The 20,666-nt window shown below is 38.6% G+C and overlaps 2 protein-coding genes across 2 annotated transcripts; both read right to left on the bottom strand.

The window, feature by feature from the left end:
* Positions 1–62: 62 nt before the first annotated feature.
* On the bottom strand, positions 63–6,068 carry LOC103428567 (uncharacterized protein At2g38710-like). Its single transcript, XM_029105323.2, has 5 exons — positions 5,593–6,068; positions 4,031–4,150; positions 2,749–2,863; positions 1,714–1,807; positions 63–498 (listed from the first exon to the last, which is right to left on the bottom strand). Exons 1-5 carry the CDS (start codon positions 5,694–5,696, stop codon positions 293–295), a joined length of 639 nt encoding a protein of 212 aa, XP_028961156.1. The 5' UTR covers positions 5,697–6,068; the 3' UTR covers positions 63–292.
* A 1,318-nt stretch (positions 6,069–7,386) lies between these two features.
* On the bottom strand, positions 7,387–15,301 carry LOC103426924 (serine/threonine-protein kinase VPS15-like). Its single transcript, XM_029105322.2, has 11 exons — positions 14,751–15,301; positions 14,356–14,478; positions 14,210–14,255; positions 13,960–14,120; positions 13,365–13,444; positions 13,036–13,141; positions 12,656–12,832; positions 9,383–12,559; positions 8,382–8,626; positions 8,202–8,301; positions 7,387–7,827 (listed from the first exon to the last, which is right to left on the bottom strand). Exons 1-11 carry the CDS (start codon positions 15,021–15,023, stop codon positions 7,651–7,653), a joined length of 4,665 nt encoding a protein of 1,554 aa, XP_028961155.1. The 5' UTR covers positions 15,024–15,301; the 3' UTR covers positions 7,387–7,650.
* Positions 15,302–20,666: the final 5,365 nt, after the last annotated feature.

Genomic DNA, 20,666 nt, shown 5'->3' with positions numbered 1-20,666 from the left:
GAAAACGATGTACCTGTGCCATGTAAGTTTTTCTCAAGGCGTAGAGTCTAAAGGACATAAAATTACACATGCAATACGTACTAGTTTCAAGGAAATTGAGTTACAAGTTTTTACAAGTACAACATAGCATTCAGGAGAAGCTGAGCTCAAAAGTGTTTGATTTCTTTCTTCAAAAATCGAACGAATCTGAAGAATGATAACGAAGGTCACAATTATTGGAGTCTGCAATGGAACAACAAACAAGTACAACCCTCCAACCCCAAATGCTTTCTTTCAGAATGTTCATATTTGGTTAGCGACTGCCAGATATAGCGCCAACAAGAGACGGAGCTCTGCCTCTGGTTTCCTTGATGTAGGAAACATAGTCGTTGTGGTCCATGGTGCATAATGAGCTCTGGTAGCGGGTCAATCGTATGCTCTTCCGAAGCGGCTCAGTGATGCTGCCATTATATCCAGATTTCCGCATCAATGAGTCAATTGCTTCTGTTTTTGTCCAACCTGAAACCAAACCAAATTAGACCAGACTAAGAACCAAAACATTAACCAAACACAAATTTGCGCAGAAATCCCGGCTTAATGGTGATTTACAGCCCACAGATCGCATTGCGTGCCTTAATTTTCATTAGAAACCTAGCTGCAATTGGATCCTTATTCCAAACTAAAGTAAGGAACTGTTTGCAAAGCATATTTTCAAATATAATATCACCTGACTTCTGTTCAGTAGATGAGCAACAGCAGAAATCATAAAGCATAAATTAAAACCTGGGAATAGGTAACCATGTGTCAACTAAATTTACAACTCAATCTATTGAGTCAAATCCTTGTCCATAAAAGATAGGGTCGTTTTAGTTTCGGTAAAAAAACTTTGTTTATAAAACACTGTCATTTTAGTTGAGTTAAAATTATGTCGTTTTTCTTTTTAGACATAGCAGACGTAGAAGAATTGTTTAAGGTTATTTTGGGCTACAATGTTGTTCAAACCTTCGAACAGTAACGGTCACAAAACTATACTATTCACAAACCTAATTATGACTGCATGAAATCCATAAAACTGTGACTGAGTCGTAGTAACAGCTTACCTCAGTTGTTTTTCATCGAACCAGGGCTTAGTTTTTTAACTTAGTTTCTAGACTTTAAAGCTCAAAGAACTCAAACCCAAATCCTATGCCCTAAATCCTTGTATATCTTAAACTTCAACGAGACTCAAGCAGTGACACGAATGTGTGGCTGCAGACAACACAATTCTAGATGAAGGAACCATCTATATGAACCCATTTGAACGGTAACTGTGAAAGCCATACCACTCACCTTCTTCGTCATTTCCCAACTCTTCCCCTCCCCACCTTTAGCTTGCCATGGTATGCCATGGAAAGTAGTCGGTGTCTGTATCAGGGGCCCCAAAATGGACTCTTATGCCCCTTTGAGGGGCCCATCACAGGCAACTGTCTTAGGGCCAGGGCAGCAGTATTCTTTTGTCTAATTTAAAATAAATAAAAGGATGTGGAAAAAAAAATAATCATGAGATATAATTGTAATTTTATTAATAAAATAGAAGAACCGAGCAAAGAAATGAGTTAATAAAAGATCACAATTGTAATTCTATTTCCATTTCAAAGGTCAGCGTTGAAGTTGTAACTCCAGAATGTTCAAAGATACTACTATAACTTATTTTTGCTCATAAATTTCAAGTAAATAATGAGTGGGGAGAATTACCTTCATGAGCAGCAACCTCAGGCAAGTATGTGGCACTGCGCCTTGTATTATAGTCAGGATCAGTAAATTCAATAATTATACCATGTTTCCCAATCTGCAATATTTATTAATCATGATAAGAGAGAAAACAAAACTTTAGTATCTATCAATGTTTTAAAAGGCGAAGGCATAGGTAAGATGTTTCACGGATAGCCCTGCCTACGCGAAAGCCTTGAGGCCTCACAAAACCTACATTTTTTAATATATACAATATATATAATTATATAGATATGTATATATAATATTTTGGTGGGATACAGAGTCTTAAAAGAGAAAAACAAGGATAACATAACGTTTATTTAAGTAAAGAATAATATAATGTTACCAAAAAAAAGAATGTTTTTTTTTTCCTGCTGACCAATCACATTTTTTAAGGAAAGAATATATAACATTACAAGATGCTTTCATAGAAATGTCTTATTTTCAATATTTTGAGATCAATAAAATATTATTAGAAACAAAAAGTCCAACCGAAAGGAATATGGTGGGGTAACAAATCTCATTAAAAGTAGTTCAGTTTAAAAAGAAAAAAGAAAAAAGAAACTATAAAAAACACGAAAAATCAGCAAACATAAACCACTCGCAACGACGCCGTCTTCTTCATCTTCTTCAGAGTACAGCTGGCTCTGCAACTAAAAAATTTTTAGATTTCAACTAAAAATTTTTCAGATTTCAGCAACTTAAAAAAAAAAAGAAAAAAAAAAGACGCCCAGTCGAACGCCTCAGACATGCCCCCTCAACCATGTCTAGGCAAGTTTAAGCCTACTCCAACTGGGCAGAGGCATTTTCATGGTTTCATCCGAAGCTGCCGAGGCACATCTTAAGGCGCGTTTTTTTTAAACATTGGTATCTCTATTCATTAATCTAAAAACAAGAGTATATTACAAACATAATCTAAGTAACGAAACCAACTATGTAGCATGCAAAATAGCTGATTAAGCCAAAACATTAAAGATCCTTACAAATATCCCAGCAGCGGAAGAACTTGAAACATACCTCCCAATCAAGGTAGTGACTAGCAGTTTCATAATCCGTCAGAATGGAAACTGTGCATTCCAACTGAGGTATTTCCTTAGCTTGTATTGGGGAAAACCTCCGGTCCTTCAAAGCACTGCAGAAAATTACAAACAGGAAGAAATCATTATATGTTGCACCAAAAAAAAAAGATCATAAAGAATAGAAAACCCCACATCAGCAGAGGAAAATAAAGTGCATTATGCAAATGCAGTTGGATGTCTCATGTATTCGGTGGTTTTTGCACAAGCCCTGTCCTAGCTCAAGCAATAAGCGTTGTTCCAAAGTATATGGCAGATCCAGGAAAGCAACACTGTAGCATAGTTCCATGGTGATAAAATGTGACAGCCAAAGTGCTATTTTCTAAGTCAAGAATCAAGTATTTCATTGAAGATCAAAGCATATTGATTCGTTATCACTGGAGTAGGGACTGGGTAGAGTTAAAGAAAATTAAGGTTCCAAAGGTTCATACAACGGAGAATGCTTGTGAAACATCAAAAACATGATGTGACCAATACCAGGAAGATCAAGAATGTGGATCCTACCAAGAAATGCAGTACAAGATTCAACCTTGTGACATCACCCAACAAGATTGCATACATTACCTAATCTCTTTTAACAACCAAGTGTATTATTTAGTGCAACATATAAATCCTAATCTTAATTTAATTCCAGCAACAACAAAAAAAAAAAAAAAAAAAAACCACGCACTATTTGAGCAAGGCTAAAATCATCATAACACACACAAATTAGAAGGAATTTAGATGATAGCTAACTAAAGGGAATTTAGAAGCATAATTATAAGGGAGGTAATTGGTAACTAAATCCTCTAAAGGCTGAGGTAGCAACCTTGAGCACCCTTTTGATGTGGGCTTCGCTAATTTCAACTCAATTTCTAGCCCATCTCCTTTGCAGTTCTTCAATCACTAGACGCATACATGTGCTTTCACACACACAACCACTCATAGGATCATCATAATACTGAACAATATGCTCTTCCACGAACAAATTATGATTTCAGAGTTCAGAAACATGGTTCATGATTTAAAAAAACAAATGAAAGTTTCCCTAAAACATAAAAGGAAAACCCAAACAAGCATGCCCAAAAAATACACATGCACATGTACGTAGATCACATATGTATAGGCTGCCAAACACATCTCAAATAACACAGGAAAGAAAACATGCAGAGATAGTACTCTATGTACATGTAGGACCACGTATGATACAGTGAAGATGAAAAGTACAAGAGCTGTCATAATACCTGGTTAGAGCGTAATCCCTGAATCCATTAATCAAGCCCCGAGGTTCTAGTGTTCCTATGCATCCACGCAAACGAGGCTCACCACCATTCACCACTTTCTTCCAAGTAACGAACAATGGACTGAGACCCAAGCATTGTTAATGTCAGATGAGAACATCGAAAGAATCAATGTCCTGCTTTATAAGACATAAAGCAATCCATACTATTACGATTGATATGCAAGTCTACATGTTAAGTTCCCAACCTCACCCACACATTCCCAACCACACACACACACACACATATAGATTCTATTAGCAGAAGGAAACATGAAACTAATATTACTGGCTATTTATAACTCATAACCCCAACGACAAAGGGTAATATGAAAAGCACATGCCACATAATTGGAGTCAATGCAGTATTTAAACTAAAAGCAAATAAATCTCAAACCAAGTATTGGTAAAAGAAACTGCAAGATATATAGCCTAGTTGGTACATACACCACTCTTCTAAAGAGAAGGTGTCAAGTTCAAAACTTCCAGTCCGTAAATGTCATAACTGGTATAAGAAAATTATTAGATCTATCTATCGGTTGTCTGGCCCAAGAAAATACATAAAAGAACAAGGGAAAAAATAGTTATAGGAGTCCTTGCATGGTCCAAGAAAATTGTGGGTCATTTAACATTTGTTGCTATACTTTTTCCTCCACCGTTGGATTAAGATCGAACAGTAAGCGACTGCAATTTCCTTGAACCATGGGGTCTAGGAGACTAAGAGTCACAAACTGAAACTGTGCTCTTGCTTTTGCAAATGACTGCACTTTACTATAAAAATAACAACACTGCAAAAATAGGAACAATTCACTCAACAAGTTCATTCTCATAGACAATCAAAAAGCCAATGCTAAAAGCTAAGCCAGCACACCGAGCAGGCTCCAATAAAGGGCCTCCACAGCTCTACCTCCTCCTGCATATTGAAGCGAATTACCTAATCCAAATGGGCTTCAATCAAGTATCGAACTAATCATCCATCCTATCCCCTCTTAGGAAAACATGGGACCAATCCACGCGGCCTTCCAACACCACTCATAATTTACTGACCGATGAAAATGAATGTTGTTTTGAATGCCAATACAGATAAGCTGTACTGTACATGGCCGAGCTAATGTACTTTGGGAAAATTCAGCAATGGCATGAGAAAATCATCTTGATCTAAGCAAAGCCACTGAGACTGGTTCAATCAGTACACATAAATTAATTTATATATATATATATATATATATATATATATATATATTTGTAGTTCATAGTAGAAGAAAAATAAAACAGAATTATCATGGCAACAGATTATTCTAGAAAACTATATATGCAATAAATAAATAAATGAAGCCACCCCACTAAATGCAATATCAAGAATCTGCAGCACAAGTAAAACCATGGCAACAGATTATTCTAGAAAAATTAAATATAATAAAATTGAAAAGAAATTGTGTACCTGCGTGCGTTTGAGTGAGATTGTATTATGTATATGTGTGTGTGTGTGTGTGTGTAGAGGGAGAGAGAGAGAGAGAGAGAGAGTACTGCTGGCCGTCGTCGAAGGCTGGAGGAGCAGGTTGTTCGATGCTGTAGTGAGCGAGGAGAGTATCGAAGCAGTAAGCCACCATGTCCTTGTCCGCCGACACCATTTTTGTTAATTATGTAATCGGTATGAATGATCGGTTAGTTCGTATTTAATTTGATCCTTGAAATTAGGGTTTCTGGGAAAGGAAGAATGGAAGTATAAAAACCAAACTTGTTTGGTCCCAGAAGAACCAGCAAGAAGCCAGAAATAATTGAAGGAGAGAAGAAAGCAGGAAAAAGAAAAAGTAGAAATATTTCTTTTCTTTGCTCGACCATCCACCATCCTCGAGTAACCGAAAAGAAAAAATTAAAAATTATTTCCCTTGTACTACAACGTGGGGTTAAACTTCATCTACGGTTAATTTCTTTTTTTAATTATATTTTAACGAATAGAGTTTAAAGTTGAAGCTAATTTTCACATCTTGTTTGAAGCCTCTCACGTACTCTTGTCTGATTTATTCAGCCGAGTTTAAAAAATATCTTAAAAGTTAGCATTTTACTTTTTGTTGGCTAGAAATCTAATGGACGGAATACAAAATATCCAACTTGGTTGGAGAATGTAAACAAAAATGTCAATTTACATCTTTTCTTACATTAGGAGATGGACCTGGTTAGAATGAAATCACAAATTTACATATTTCCATTAAAGTAGAACTCATATTTACAGCTTCCCAAAAACGTAAATAAAATGTAAACGTAACTTTTACATCCCCATTTAAGATGCCCTTGAAGGATTGCTTCTATCATGCCGGATGCTAAGAATTTCCTTACGAATCTTTGCACACTTTCAATGTATTTTTCGAGAAGCAAATACAATTGCGGAACATGAATTGGCTTCACTAGGAAACCATGAATCAAATACTTTTACTTTATGTTTGGATGAAGAAATTTAAAATTACTATGGAATTTTAAAATGACGGAAATTGAAATGACAGGATTTTATTTTCTAGAATTTGTGAATTTTGTTGTTTGATTAACCTAAAAAAACAATAGAATTGAAAACGGAATTTGTTAATTTTAAACTCTCAATCATAGGAATTGAGAAATGACACCTATTTACATGGAATTTAAACTTAGGAATTGGAGGCCCCAAATTCCAAGTTTTTTTTTCACTCGGAAATTCTAAATTTCTATGTTATCAATCCAAACAAGGGAATTTGTGCATGTCAATTCATAAATTCTGACTTTTATCCAAATTCCAAGTTTATTTCCCTCATCCAAACATAGTGTTAATCTGGTTTGGTAATTTTCCTTCCTACGAAGATTTGAAAAGTATACATTTCAAGAGGTTGCATGTGTTCCCGTTTTGAAAAATTATTGGCTTATCAAATTATCTATTGAGTCATGAAAAAGATTCAACAAAAGACAAACAAATCCACTCTCTGTTTTACATCATGCAATACGTGGAGTAACTCCCGAACCATGAAAAAGTGTGCTCCATAGAAGGACGAGGCCAGTTCTCCTAGACCCAATGGTCCAAGAATATTATGATCACCGACGGTTCGATCTTAATCCAAGGTGGAGAAAAAGTACAACAACAAAGTTAAAATGTCCATGTGTCGGTCAATTAAGACCGAACAGTAAGTGACCACAATTTCCTTCTACCATGGAGTCTAAGAGAACAAGACTGGTAATAGGACATTCTTACCATATGAATCTCAAAATTCAAACTTTGCATGCAGAAAAAGGCAAGAACCAATAACATCGAAACCGTATTCTTTCAAGATGCGATCCAACAGTAAATATGAAAGAAAATTTGAACCTGGAATCGCAAGTATGCCCAAATTTACATAATCCTGTATCAAGCATTTCCACAGTAAATATCAACAAAGGGAGGCAAGCCATCAATAATTTGACCGAGATCATCTATATTTCTACATTTGTACAAACTATACACATCAAGCAGGGTGTGACACGAACACATATATGACGAGGGGTTAGGCAACCGTTAAATAATAATGTACAACTTCACTAGCATTGTGCTATGTATGTACAACATAATATCTATCACGTTGTCAATCACTTCCAAACCTTAATTGCCCCATCTCTACCACTTGATATTAAGTGTCTCTGATTTAACTTAACCGAGGCCAAGGATAGGATTGAATCGCGGTGGCAGCCAGCAGAATCAGTGGCAGCAGCCGCAAGGACTGCCTTGGCTGTCAGCTTTGATGTTAGAGGTCGTCTTTTTGTCTCCTATATTTAAACCAAAAACCAATTCAAGAATTACGTACCAAATTAAAATAATAATAGTAACTTTCTTCAACTTAGCAACTGATCTAGTATCATATTTGTTACAACGCAAACACCGAGACCAGGAACACAATAGAACAACGACCTGTGACATAAAGTTTAAGCAGCTTATAAAAGAAATATAATAACAGCAAGCACATCCTATTGCCAGTTCCATGAAGGTTCTTCGAAACTACCAAGTCATTTTATTTTAACCGTGGTTTTAGGAGGATAAAGTTAAATAATCTAAAGATCGACCTCATCATACCCTTCCACCGAGGATAGTTTACTATGCCACCTAATTTCATAGATATATGACTACAACTGATTAATCATACCTGCACAACTTGCACACCAAAGCTAGATCTTGTTGCATAGAAATCATCATTACCGACTCCCTTCAAGTTTGGCCCACATATTGAGTAACTTCGATCGGGGCTGCAATATATGGATAAAGCCAATTAGATAACAAGACCCTTTAGTAAACCAAGAAAGTACTATTGAACTTGTGTACAAACCTGTAATGATCCCATCGACGTATCTTCAAATCGGTTCCTCCAGTTATCAAATCACCCCCAGGTAAGGGTAGCAATGAACGGATGCCAGGAAGACGAGGAGTGGGTTCATTTAGTTCATCAACTCTGTAGTGGGGATTGCCATTCCGTCTCATATCTGGTTTGGAACTTTTACTTGATGACTTAGCCAAGGCCCAAGGCACTTCAGACATTTCAGCATCACTTTCGTAACTTGCCACTCTCAGCACCTGCAGGAAAATAATAATAATATCTCAACATTTGAACAAATGAAGGTAAACCTAACAAAAAAGGGGCCATGTGTAGGTAATGAAAATAAAAAATAAAAAAGAGAGAAATAATAAGCATTTAAAAGGTTTGGTAAAACTCAAAGGCTGAACAGACCATCCAAGGGCCAAGAGGCACTTGATAGTTTTGTATATACAAATTTAACCTTTTTCTTAATCAACAAATTACCATCTCCAAAGTAAAAATTTGCATAATCCAATCTTAAGCACCCTCAAGTTTTGCATTCCTATTGGTTATGGGGTTCATGAGGGCGAGGGAGAAGCAGGGGGCTGATTCTAGGAGTCATCAAGAATCAGTAAAATAAAAATTTGGACTACAAGAAACTAATATACTACCGTTCAGCTAGTCTGAAGAAAAGAAGTTGGAAATTTTGGTAAACCACAGAGTAAAACCAGCAATCCTTCAATTTTAACCTAAAAGAGGTGCATGGATGAAATGCCTCTTAACTCTCCAATTCATGATTTCTGCTCAAACCCCATCCTGCTTGTATAAAATAAGATCTGATCTTTGCTTTCAGTTTTCTTTGTTTTTACGCTTTGAAAAAAAAGGGCAACCAGGGGAGTGTAATCTATGCATACGATTTTATCATCTAACTTTTCCAGTACAATCCATATCTAATATCTAACATCTAACAAAACTTATATACGATGATTTCTGTGTTAAAGTGTGCAAACCGATAAAAGATAATTTTTATGTACCTGGTGGCAGCTTCCATTTTCAGCATTCCAAAGAGAAACTTCGTTGCAACCTGCAGCAACATAAATAAGGGGCCTTGCAGCAGCAGACACAGAGGCATTAGGTGGAGGAAGAAAAAGGCACATTTTCTCTATAGGGCAAACAGAAGAATACTGCCATGAGTTTACAGGAATAAGGAACCTCATATCCCAAAGAGTAAGCACACCCCTCGAAGATCCTGACACAAACCAATTTTCACAGGAGCCTGTTACCAGCGAAGACACGTAGCCCTCCTCAGGAGTTGCTCTCAATGTCCAAGAATTGGTGTTCAACCTTGTATCCCAAAGATGGATACCACAATTTTGGGTGCTGTACATAACCATCTGATTTGTGCAGTTATCCGCTGAGAAATTCAACAAGCTCAATATGGCACCTTCCTTTATATCCTTCTTCTTGATATCAGCAACACCTGAATACTTTTCAACCACATTACCAAGTCCCCTGGAGATGTAATCAACAGAAAACATATGTATCATGCCATCACATGCTCCTACAACGACTCGAGCAGACCCCCGGAGCATTGCACTGCAAAGTGCACGGCTTCCCTCTAGATGATAAGTCAACCTTGACCGAAATGATATGTCCTTTTCCAACTTTCTTGAATCCCACACCTTAACAGTGGAATCATCAGATGCGCTCACAAAAAAGCTATGATCAGTTGAAATGGCTATGTCATTGACAGCAGACCGATGTTCTTGCAGGTGAGCAACCAACACCCCACGAGGCCTCCAACCAGAGTCTGGAATTGATGAATTTCGTGCAGAAGACGGCATTCCTGTTAGATCACTTGAAGTGGATGCATCTTCCAAGGGTATGGCACTTCCTTTTGTAGTGCCAGATAATCCCATATTTTGAAGCTTGCTATTAGCAAAGGTGGTTTGATCATTATCCCTACCATCTGGCTCATGTACAACTCTATAGAACTGTTTGGAACCATTGCCAAAATTGAATGATCCTGACACAAGCTTAGGTGCTGGAACAGAACTAGCCAAACTAAATGATTTATTTACTGGCTCCATCCAAGGCATGGCTGATGCACCAATTCCTACGGGATTCACTTGTGAAGGAGAATCAGATGCTGGAGAAGGAACTCCCACTGCTCGCTTGTCCATGCTAAAGGAGTATAAAGGTATGCCAACTGATGATTTATCACACATGAAGCTATTCACATAACTTCCCTGTGGCCACATAAAACCTGAAAATTGCATTTTTTCAGAGGACAAAGGATCATGAATGTCAACTGTGCTAGAAGCGGGCGTAAAGCTTCCCATACTTCTCAACTTAGCCTCACCGTCATCACATTCAGTTAACTCTCCTTGTTGCAAGGCCTTTCCGGTAAGTTTATGATTTTCAGGACTCTGGTGCTCGGCTGGCCAGCTTTTTGTTGAACTCAGTTCCTCAACCCCTTGCTGAAGCAAGTCAACACTTTCCCATTGTTTAGACTGAGGCCAAGAGTTGTACCATATCTTTCTCTGTCTTTCCAACATGTCTGAACTCCTTGCATTTTCTAGAACTTGGTAAAAAACCTGTCTTGAGACTGGAGGTTTTAAAGACGAAAGGAGAGCCTTTTCAGAAGCAAGAGATGCTGGCTGTCTGCGGAGTAAGGGCCGAATAACAGGGGCTAGAAAGACATAGGAATCTACAGCACCTAAGCTTTCACTACTGGCTGCAATAAAAGTGACAGCTGACCTTCTTACCCACTGACTGGGATAGCATAACAATGGAAATGCACGCTCAATCATTTCTAGAAGTATCCTCTTCGTCAAGAAACCACTTTTGCACAAAATGGCCAGACAGTCCAATGCATTGACAATGACAGCCTCTGTTACATCACTTACAGCCTGCTCAATATAAGGTAAAAGATATTCTTCCACACTTCTTTGACCCACAAAGAAACACACATATACAATTTGCCCATAGAATACTGCTCTCAGCTGCTCATCTCGATCATTCAGAAAAGCAGGTAGAATGGGTAACAAAAAATCATTACTCTGTCTCTGGCCAAAGAAGCAGCATAGGTTGCTAATGTCCTGAAGGAGTGCTCTCCTGATATTTGGAGTTTGCTTTGGACCCATAACAAGTTCTTGAATGACCTCAGCTATAGATTTCCTCAACACTGCAAGCTGTGCATCGCTATTCACCCTCTGCAGTTGACCAGATGTCTCACTAGATGATACCAGCGGCTTTTTTGCAGAAGTTAATTCATCAAGTACCCCAGCCTCACTCAAGCGTATTGAGTGAACCAAGAAACCATAAGCAGTTAATGCCAGCTTAGCTATATTACTGGCATAACATATTCTCACGCTTTCCTCTGGGTCATCAGGAAGCATGGAAAGCATTGGCAATATATACTCCGGAAAAATTTTTGCATCACTGGGAGGAAAATCCTGGACTAGAGGGAGAATGTCACACAACGTCTCCAAGGCAGCACAACGCACAATTGCAGCTGAATCTGAAAGCATTGCAACAACATATGGAATTACACGTTGCAAACGATCTTCATCATCAATGTACAAGGCAGACGATTTCAGCAAGAGTATGGCCCTCCTCCTTAAATGAGGCAATTTTACATTACGTATGCAGGAACAGAGCAGTGAGGTAATCAGAACCATGCCTTCACATCTGATACTGTCTTCAGGTAAAGGCAGAAACGGCATGCCAAAGGTATCTGACTGGCTGTCATACTTGGACATCAATGAATTCAAATCATTCAATGTAATCTTTTTCAGAAAAGGATGATCGTTTCTCCTAAATGCATTGGAGATAGATTGAAGTAAATCACCAGGAGATTGCATGCCATAGTTTCCAAGATTCGGGGAAAACGCAGAATCAGGAATATCATTCAGCATTGCCTTGGTAGCAGAGTAATTATTACTTTGTTTAACATCCCGAAGAAGAGTATTGATATCACCAAGAAGTTCTAATTGATCACATTTTAAGCCTTTACCCATCTCTTCTCTCTTTGGAAACAAGCCCTTTGTCAAACTCTTGTCCTGCATTCCAACCGCCTCCTGAGAAGTTCTACCACTAATGGCATTGGCACTTGAAGGAGCTCCCAGTCCGTTTCCACTGTCCTCAGTTGACCTACTGCTCATCATTTGTTTAAGTATCTCATGAAAAACACTCTGGCAAAGTGCAACCTACATACAATAATTACAGAGTAAAATATTACTTTAACGTGAGTTCCAAAAATTATGAAATGCCAGTCTTAAATATTATGCACCAACATTTCTTACCCTCATATCTGAATGAAGGGGATTCCAGAAACAATGAAAATTATGCAGAAACGGAGAGAAGTAACTTGGAAACACAACAGTTGTATACTCCTGTAGGTAGCTATCAGCAGAAAGTCGCAGCTCTGGTTCCAACTGAATCATATGAAGTATCATCTTGCGAATCCCAGAATCAGGTATCTGCATTCAGAAGTGCATATAATAACCATGACATCAGTTAGGCAACACTAGAACAAGTAAGATGAAATATAATATCCAAGGGTTGTCCAAAATATAAGGTTCAAGACTAGAGAAGCAACTAGATAAGGAGTAATATAAAACACTACGGCAAGAGATGTGATGAAAACTCAAACAGAATTGTATACTTAGTACTGAGAGAGTACCTTTTCAAGAAGTTGGCTAGGATCATACTGCCCTCTACGATAAGCAAGAAGTTGAGAGAGTTCGAATAGTGGCTGGCCCTCAAGGAAAAGCTCAGCAATTACACACCTAAAACAACGTCGTGAATATGATGATGCATCCCAAGAGAAAATCATAATGATTGTGGTGATGATTAAGCATGAGCACATTTTCATTCGGGCTTTTGACAATGCAAGGGTTAACTTGACATATATCATTATCATTCTATATCTGAGATTTCAACTTCAAATGTGACATAAAAATGAAACAGTCATGCTCTGAAAAGAGAGATCCTAACATCACAAAAGCTCACCCTACAGCAAATATGTCCATAGATGGCCTTAATGGTGCATCTTGTGCAACCTGCATCTCACCTCCATGCTCATAAAATCTCTGAAATGAAGGCATTTGAAGAAACTTAATACTGTAACCGCGTTATTAACGAAAGCACACATCATGACTGGTTAGTAAGATCTTTCTTAAAATTAGTGGTCAAACTTCTAAGCTGACTCCTAAAAGACGCAGAAAAAAAGCTATTCAATAAATTTAGTATATTTAGATGCATAACAAGATGTTATAAATGGCCAAGTGAGTGACATAAACTATAGCCCGGTGCTAAGAAATACATTTTACGATGATTCGTACTGCATTGGAATTTGTATAATTGCTCAAATATTGTTCCAGGATAGCAGCCACATTATCAAATTCACAAACCCACTCCGATCAAGCTGGATCTTATGACTGCAAGCCGTATCCCTTTTATGAGTATATATGTTCGTGATGTATGCATATAATTACATAACCGCTTACAACATCAGAAAAAAAGAGAGAAAATGTATAAAAGTGGGCACCTCCTTGGTAGAGAAATGGAAAGAAAGCAAACGCAGAAGAGAGATAGAAAAGCGAACCTCGGGAGCAAGATAACAAAGCCTTCTTCCTCCAGTGTCAAAGAAAAAAGAGAAATCAGAAGGATCGTCATATGGTATGTAGGTGGGTTTGAAAGATGCGAAGTCAGCAAGGTAAAGCCAATTCCAAGAAGTCACCAATACATTCTCGCACTTAATATCACCTAATACGACAAAAAATAGAAAACCAATAACATTACCATGACATTGAGAAGATAACACTGGTGAAATTCCAGAACTAAACTGAACTGACCGTGACATATTCCTTTGTCGTGGCACTGCTTCAGAGCAAGAAGTAACTGCACCAACCACCACAAAACAAAAAGCTCAGCAGAACTACAAACATTACAAACTTAAAAATCAGGGAAGACAGACAGAGAGAGGGTGAGAAAGAGAGACCTGAAAAGCCAACCATTTCTTCTCGATTAGACTGAGAAAAGGGCGTGTGCTTAATCGGTCATGCAGATTGTTGAAGAAGAACTGCCTCACAAGATAAGCTGCTTTATCTGTCTCTTGCCAAAACTGCAAGAACAGGACATCGGGGGGCACCATATACTCAAAAGTTTGCTTCTTTATAAACTTGGAAACATCAAAGTTTGAAATGATACTATTCAGAAACATCAAAACAACTCAGACCCACTAGGAAACATCAGCTTCCAAGCAAAACCCAGGAGTTTTAGCATTAATTAAACTCGTATGCCATAGTAATACATAAATTATACTAAATTAAACTAATTGAAAGTTGACTAATCCTGTTTATGCTAATCAAATACAAAAGAAATGGGAAAAAGGACCTGGAAGGGCCAAACGTGAGGGTGATCGAGAGCACGGAAGGTGTCCTTGATGTGGTAAAGACGGCGCTCGTATTCACGGAGATCAATGGAGTCGCCGCGCTTGAAATAGACCTTGACGAGGACCAAACCCTCGTCGTGCTTGCACTCAATCGACTTGAAGAAGCGGCTCCGCCCTAGAACCTCCTTCAGGACCAGGTTGTAGGACGACGGCAGGTCGTGGAGGTAGTACTCGGACGCCGACACTTGCGTCGTTCGAGCGATCTTGTTCCCCATCGATTGTCCCTTTGCCTTTGCCTCCCAATCCGCAATCAATTAGGGCTTAACATTAAACTTTGGGGGCACGCAACCTCCTAAACCAATTGAATGAGAAAAAAAAATGGGGAATTTAGAGCTTAGGATTTCTGCATGTCGGAGGAAGTGGGAAGAGGAAGAACACGAGGGGGTCGGGTGACTAAAATCTGGAGGAGGGCCGGACTATGACCCAGGCCCCAACCCAGCCCAGTCCGGCTTATTACGCGGCAAGATTCGCCTTCAAAATATCGTCCTTTGCCGAGATTTTTCTTTTTAATTATGAAACGATATTCATTGTCCAATAAGGCCTCTTCCTGATGAAGACCAAAGAAGTACAGTAAGGCCTCGTTTGACATGTTTTATTAGGTCATCGGATAGTACTAATAATACGAAACAGGTGTTTGGTAAGTTTGGTATTAAATAAGCACCGGATTATTTAATCTAGCCTCACCATTTTAATACCCGTCCCACCCGCTTCATTATGCCCTCCACAACCTTGGTATTATTAGTCAGACTCTTGCCAAAGAAAAATCACGGTCGCCTTTCTCAAACCTATCCTGCCATCAGCTCTTGGGGGTCACAACCTCCGATTAACACCAAGCATATACGAAGAGAGGTAGCAAATCGAACGATTCACACCAAGCAGATACGAATAGAGAACTGGAGGTAGCAGATCGAACCCAAGTGGGCACCATGACCTCCGTTCATGGGCATTGCGACCTCTGTTTTCTGGGCATCGTGACCTCCATTCTTGGGCGTGCGACCTCTATTTATAGGCATCACAATTCGAATATCTGGGTTTGTGGCTTAATTGCTAATTGATTTTGTTGGTGTGTGGGGATTAAATTCAAAATTGGGAGAGATTTCATGTGGGTAATGGTGTAATGGCTGCTGGGTTTCCAAAGAATGTATTTCTGACGTGGATTAAGATCTCAATGGATACGAGGAAGCCAGCTGCGGGATATGACGAAGCCAACTGTGGCGGTGCCACTAACTAGGTTCTTTCTGCATTTGACAACTTTGTTTTTTATTTTTTCTATTCTTTTTCTTTTCCATTAATCATCAAACTGGGTTATTTTTGCATTTGACAACTTTGTTTTTTGTTTTTTTTATTCTTTTTCTTTTTCATTAATGATTTTTAAAAAATAATAGTTATAAGTTTTCTTATCCGGTACCGTACAAACACAATATAAATAATACGACTATTAGTCTGATACTGCACCAAACGCTCGACTAATTAGTCAGTACTATCCGATGACAAATTATCATATCCGATTGAAATAGTCAGTACAGTCCGAGCTACCAAACGAGGCCTAAAATCTTTATATAGTCATAATGTTGGAATTAAACTAATTTTATATTTTTAGGGAGATTATTACTGAATAGAGATGTAGTTAAAAAAAATATTAGGGTTTTTATCACAATTAACTCTCACAATCAAGATGGTCTTTGAAATTAAAAATCAATCAATGCAGTCATTGAAAATAGGTGTCGCAAATCAATGTGGTATTTCCGTTACAATTTTGTTAAGTGCTGATGTGACACATAAATGGGTCTCATAAGTCATTTTTTCTCACAAATGGTCTTTAAAATTGACCCACGACATCAAAATAGTCTCTAAAATTAAAAATTGATCAATGTAGTCCCATATGTAAGTGTCTCAAATCAATGTAGTAATTCCATCACAATTCTATAAAAAAAATTCTATTATGTGCTGATGTGACACATAAATGGATCACACAAATCTAATTAAATTAAAAAAAATTCAAATAGGATTAATAATTTAATAGTTAATAAAAAAAATTATCAACCCAAAAACCCAGTCCTGCAATCACCTTCAATTCTAGTCCACATTTCTCTACCTCATTCGCTCTCTATTCTCTAAAAAAAATACCAATACACACATCTTTACACACTTAGACACCCTTCACTGATTGAACTTGGATCGATATCACCTTTGGTGATGGCTTGGCCCATTGGCAACGACTTCTAAGACATTACTGTTAACATTTAGGCGATCAACATCCTCACAACCTTAATCTTGGAAAGCTTGTTCGGTGCTTCCCTGGTGGTCTGGTGGTGCAAAGAACAGCAAGGTCTACCTTAAGATAATGAGCTTATAACCGAGATGTGTCTATCGTTGGTTGAAAAATATTTCCACACCCCCTCTTAGGCCTTGGTTAAGCCTTCTGTCTTTGAGAATTTATGGAAGGGATCTCTCTTAGGAGTAGGCCCTATTATAAGAAAAAAAAAATTCCATGGTGCAAAAAGGTATTTAGACAACTTTTTTAATTAATTATTACCCACTTCAGCACATAACAAATTTTTTTACAGAATAGTGGTCATATTGATATACGACATCTATTTTCAAGGACTATATTGATTGATTTTCAATTTTTAGGGACCATATTGATGGTGTGAGTCAATTTCAGGGACCATTTGTGATAAAAATCCATAAGTCTTGTGGGGCCCATTTATGTGTCACATTAGCACTTAACGAAATTTTTAACAGAATTGTGACGGAATGACCAGATTGATCTGCAACACTTTTTTTCATGGACTACATTGATTGATTTTTAATTTCATGGACCATCTTGATAGTGATGGTCAATTTAAGGAACCATTTGTGATAAAAACCCAAAATATTATTCATTAGTTATGCTCAATAAAAGCGGTATAGGTAAGCGAAGCCAATTAACGCCCACACGGGTCACTTGACCATTCTCTCCATCTTGAAAATATATCTTCTTGTATGTTATATCCAAATTTTTTCATATTTATACGGTGATATTTGTCCCATTAATCATAATCTAATATCATATGTGTTAAAGGATCAGGAGACTTACGACCTGTTGAATTAAAGGTGCATGTCACTTCATTCATTGCCTCAAGTTTTTTAATTTATTCAGATGTGTGTCTTGAGTTTGTTTGATGTTTTTAATAAATTTAAATCAGCATTTGATATTTTTATTATCACGAACGCTATGCGTCCCTAAAGATTTTGCAACAAACCGCACACAACAAACATTGTAAGCAACAAACAAAGTCCCCCTTGTTGTAATTACAACTGTAGAAGTCTTCTTCCTTTTAGCACCTTCACATTCAGCATCCAACATCTTGGTACTAATTTTGAATCTTGTTGGCTTAGAGATTAGCAAGAAAGGAGCCACATTAAGACGAAACTCAAATTTGAAAATAAAAATGGAAACCACATACAAATAAACCCAAATTGAGGAAAGAGTGTGGGAGAAAGACTCGGCGATGTAAATCCTGACTTTTGTTGCATTAACATCTCTGTCTAGAATGTAACATACAACAACAACAACAATAACAACAAAGCCTTTTCCCACTAAGTGGGGTCGGCTATATGAATCCTAGAACGCCATTGCGCTCGGTTTTGTGTCATGCCCTCCGTTAGATCCAAGTACTCTAAGTCTTTTCTTAGAGTCTCTTCCAAAGTTTTCCTAGGTCTTCCTCTACCCCTTCGGCCCTGAACCTCTGTCCCGTAGTCACATCTTCGAACCGGAGCGTCAGTCGGCCTTCTTTGCACATGTCCAAATCACCAGAGCCGATTTTCTCTCATCTTTCCTACAATTTCGGCTACTCCTACTTTACCTCGGATATCCTCATTCCCAATCTTATCCTTTCTCGTGTGCCCACACATCCCACGAAGCATCCTCATCTCCGCTACACCCATTTTGTGTACGTGTTGATGCTTCACCACCCAACATTCTCTGCCATACAACATCGCTGGCCTTATTGCCGTCCTATAAAATTTTTCCTTGAGCTTCAGTGGCCTACGACGGTCACACAACACGCCGGATGCACTCTTTCCATCCAGCTCGTATTCTATGGTTGAGATCTCCATCTAATTCTCCGTTCTCTTGCAAGATAGATCCTAGGTAACGAAAACGGTCGCTTTTTGTGATCTTCGCTAGATTGCTCCGGTCATTAGTGTGGATAAGTATATAAATGGATAGAGATAGGAAAGCAAACACAAGATGTACGTGGTTCACCCAGATTGGCTACGTCCACGGAATAGAAGAGTTCTCATTAATTGTGAAGGGTTTACACAAGTACATAGGTTCAAGCTCTCCTTTAGTGAGTACGAGTGAATGATTTAGTACAAATGACATTAGGAAATATTGTGGGAGAATGATCTCGTAATCACGAAACTTCTAAGTATCGGAGTGTGGTGTCGTCTTGACTTGCCTTATCTGTCTCATAGGTAGATGTGGCATCTTCTCTGGAAGTACTCTTCCTCCATCCAGGGGTGGTATCTTTAACTGGTGGAGATGCACAAGGTAATGTATCAATTTCACTTGAAGCTTACTTGTAGTTTCAGGCTTGGTCAAGCGCGATACAAACCATGTAGTAGGAGTCCCCCAAGTCGCCGAGCTAGGGGGTCTGCTGAAAGAGGTGACAGACAAGGTAAGCAATCAGAGCTCCGACTGATTGTTCACCTTCTCCCCATCTTGCAGCAGCATGAAGGATAAAGAGAAGAAAAATGAGAAGAGATGATATGAGATACTTTTGCTTTTGAAGAAGTAACTTTCCACAGGCTTATTCTTGAACTGAGCTGGAGGGTTTTCTGGTTTCCTCCAGAGTATAAGGCCGACTGAAGAATTTGAGGGTCAAAACAAGTCCATCAAATCTAGAGTACGTTCCACCCTGCTGATATGGGATACTTTTGCTTTTGACAGAGTAATGGATGTATCGGCACGTGTGCTGTTACGCTTGTCTCCACATGCTTCCTTGTATCCTTCGCACTTGCCCTATCTGTTCCTCAAGCAGATGCGGAATCTTCCCTGGAAACATAAGATGATGAAGATGAGTACTCGAGAGCAATGCCAGGTAAGTAATCAGGTAAGGGGTTCCAGGCAGTCAGTTCCTGGCTAGAAGCTTGATTCCAAGTGCTGACATATTGCTCTTTCTCCTTGTCTTGCAGGTAAAAACAAGGCCAAAAGAAAAAACAGGGAAAAAGCATGATATGGGATACTCTTGCTTTTAACCCTGATGATATGAGATATTCTTGCTCTAGTATAGCTTGTTTGCAGAGGTATTATCGGGGGGAAAGAAAGCTGAATATTTCGAAAGGCTTTGTTGGGAGTGCCCTCTCAGATATGATGAAGGGTTGAGCATTTTTGCAGGTCTGCCTGTCCGTTGGGATGGAGGTCGACATATATAGGAGTCTCCCTAACAACAAGTAGTAATGCTATTCCTTTACCCTGCTTGGTCATAGCACGATAGTGGGAGCTGCCAGTTTCACATGTTTTAACTCTGTCAGAGCACTTTGAAAAAGTGGTCTGTGGTATCTGGCTCTCGAGATTCGGAGAACGATGCCTCTTCGATTTTTGAGAAAGCAATCATGCTGGGGGTCTGACTCTCGAGATTCGGAGAGCAGTGTCTCTTCGATTTTTGAGGAAGTAATCATGTTGGGAGTCTGGCTCTCGAGATTCGGAAGGCGGTGCCTCTTCGATTTTGGAGCAAGCAATCTTGTTGGGAGTGTTGTCTCGAATGTGAGTAAAGGTTGGACATGTTTGCTAGTCTACCTTGCCACGAAGCACAAAGGTTGACACACAGGGACTTTCCAATTATCCAGCAATGGTACTGTTCCTTTACCCT

Source organism: Malus domestica, chromosome 07, assembly GCF_042453785.1.
Source record: "Malus domestica chromosome 07, GDT2T_hap1".
NCBI classification, from domain to species: domain Eukaryota; kingdom Viridiplantae; phylum Streptophyta; class Magnoliopsida; order Rosales; family Rosaceae; genus Malus; species Malus domestica.
The sequence above is the reverse complement of the archived record's forward strand: the minus strand, read 5'-3'. Positions and strand labels throughout refer to the sequence as shown.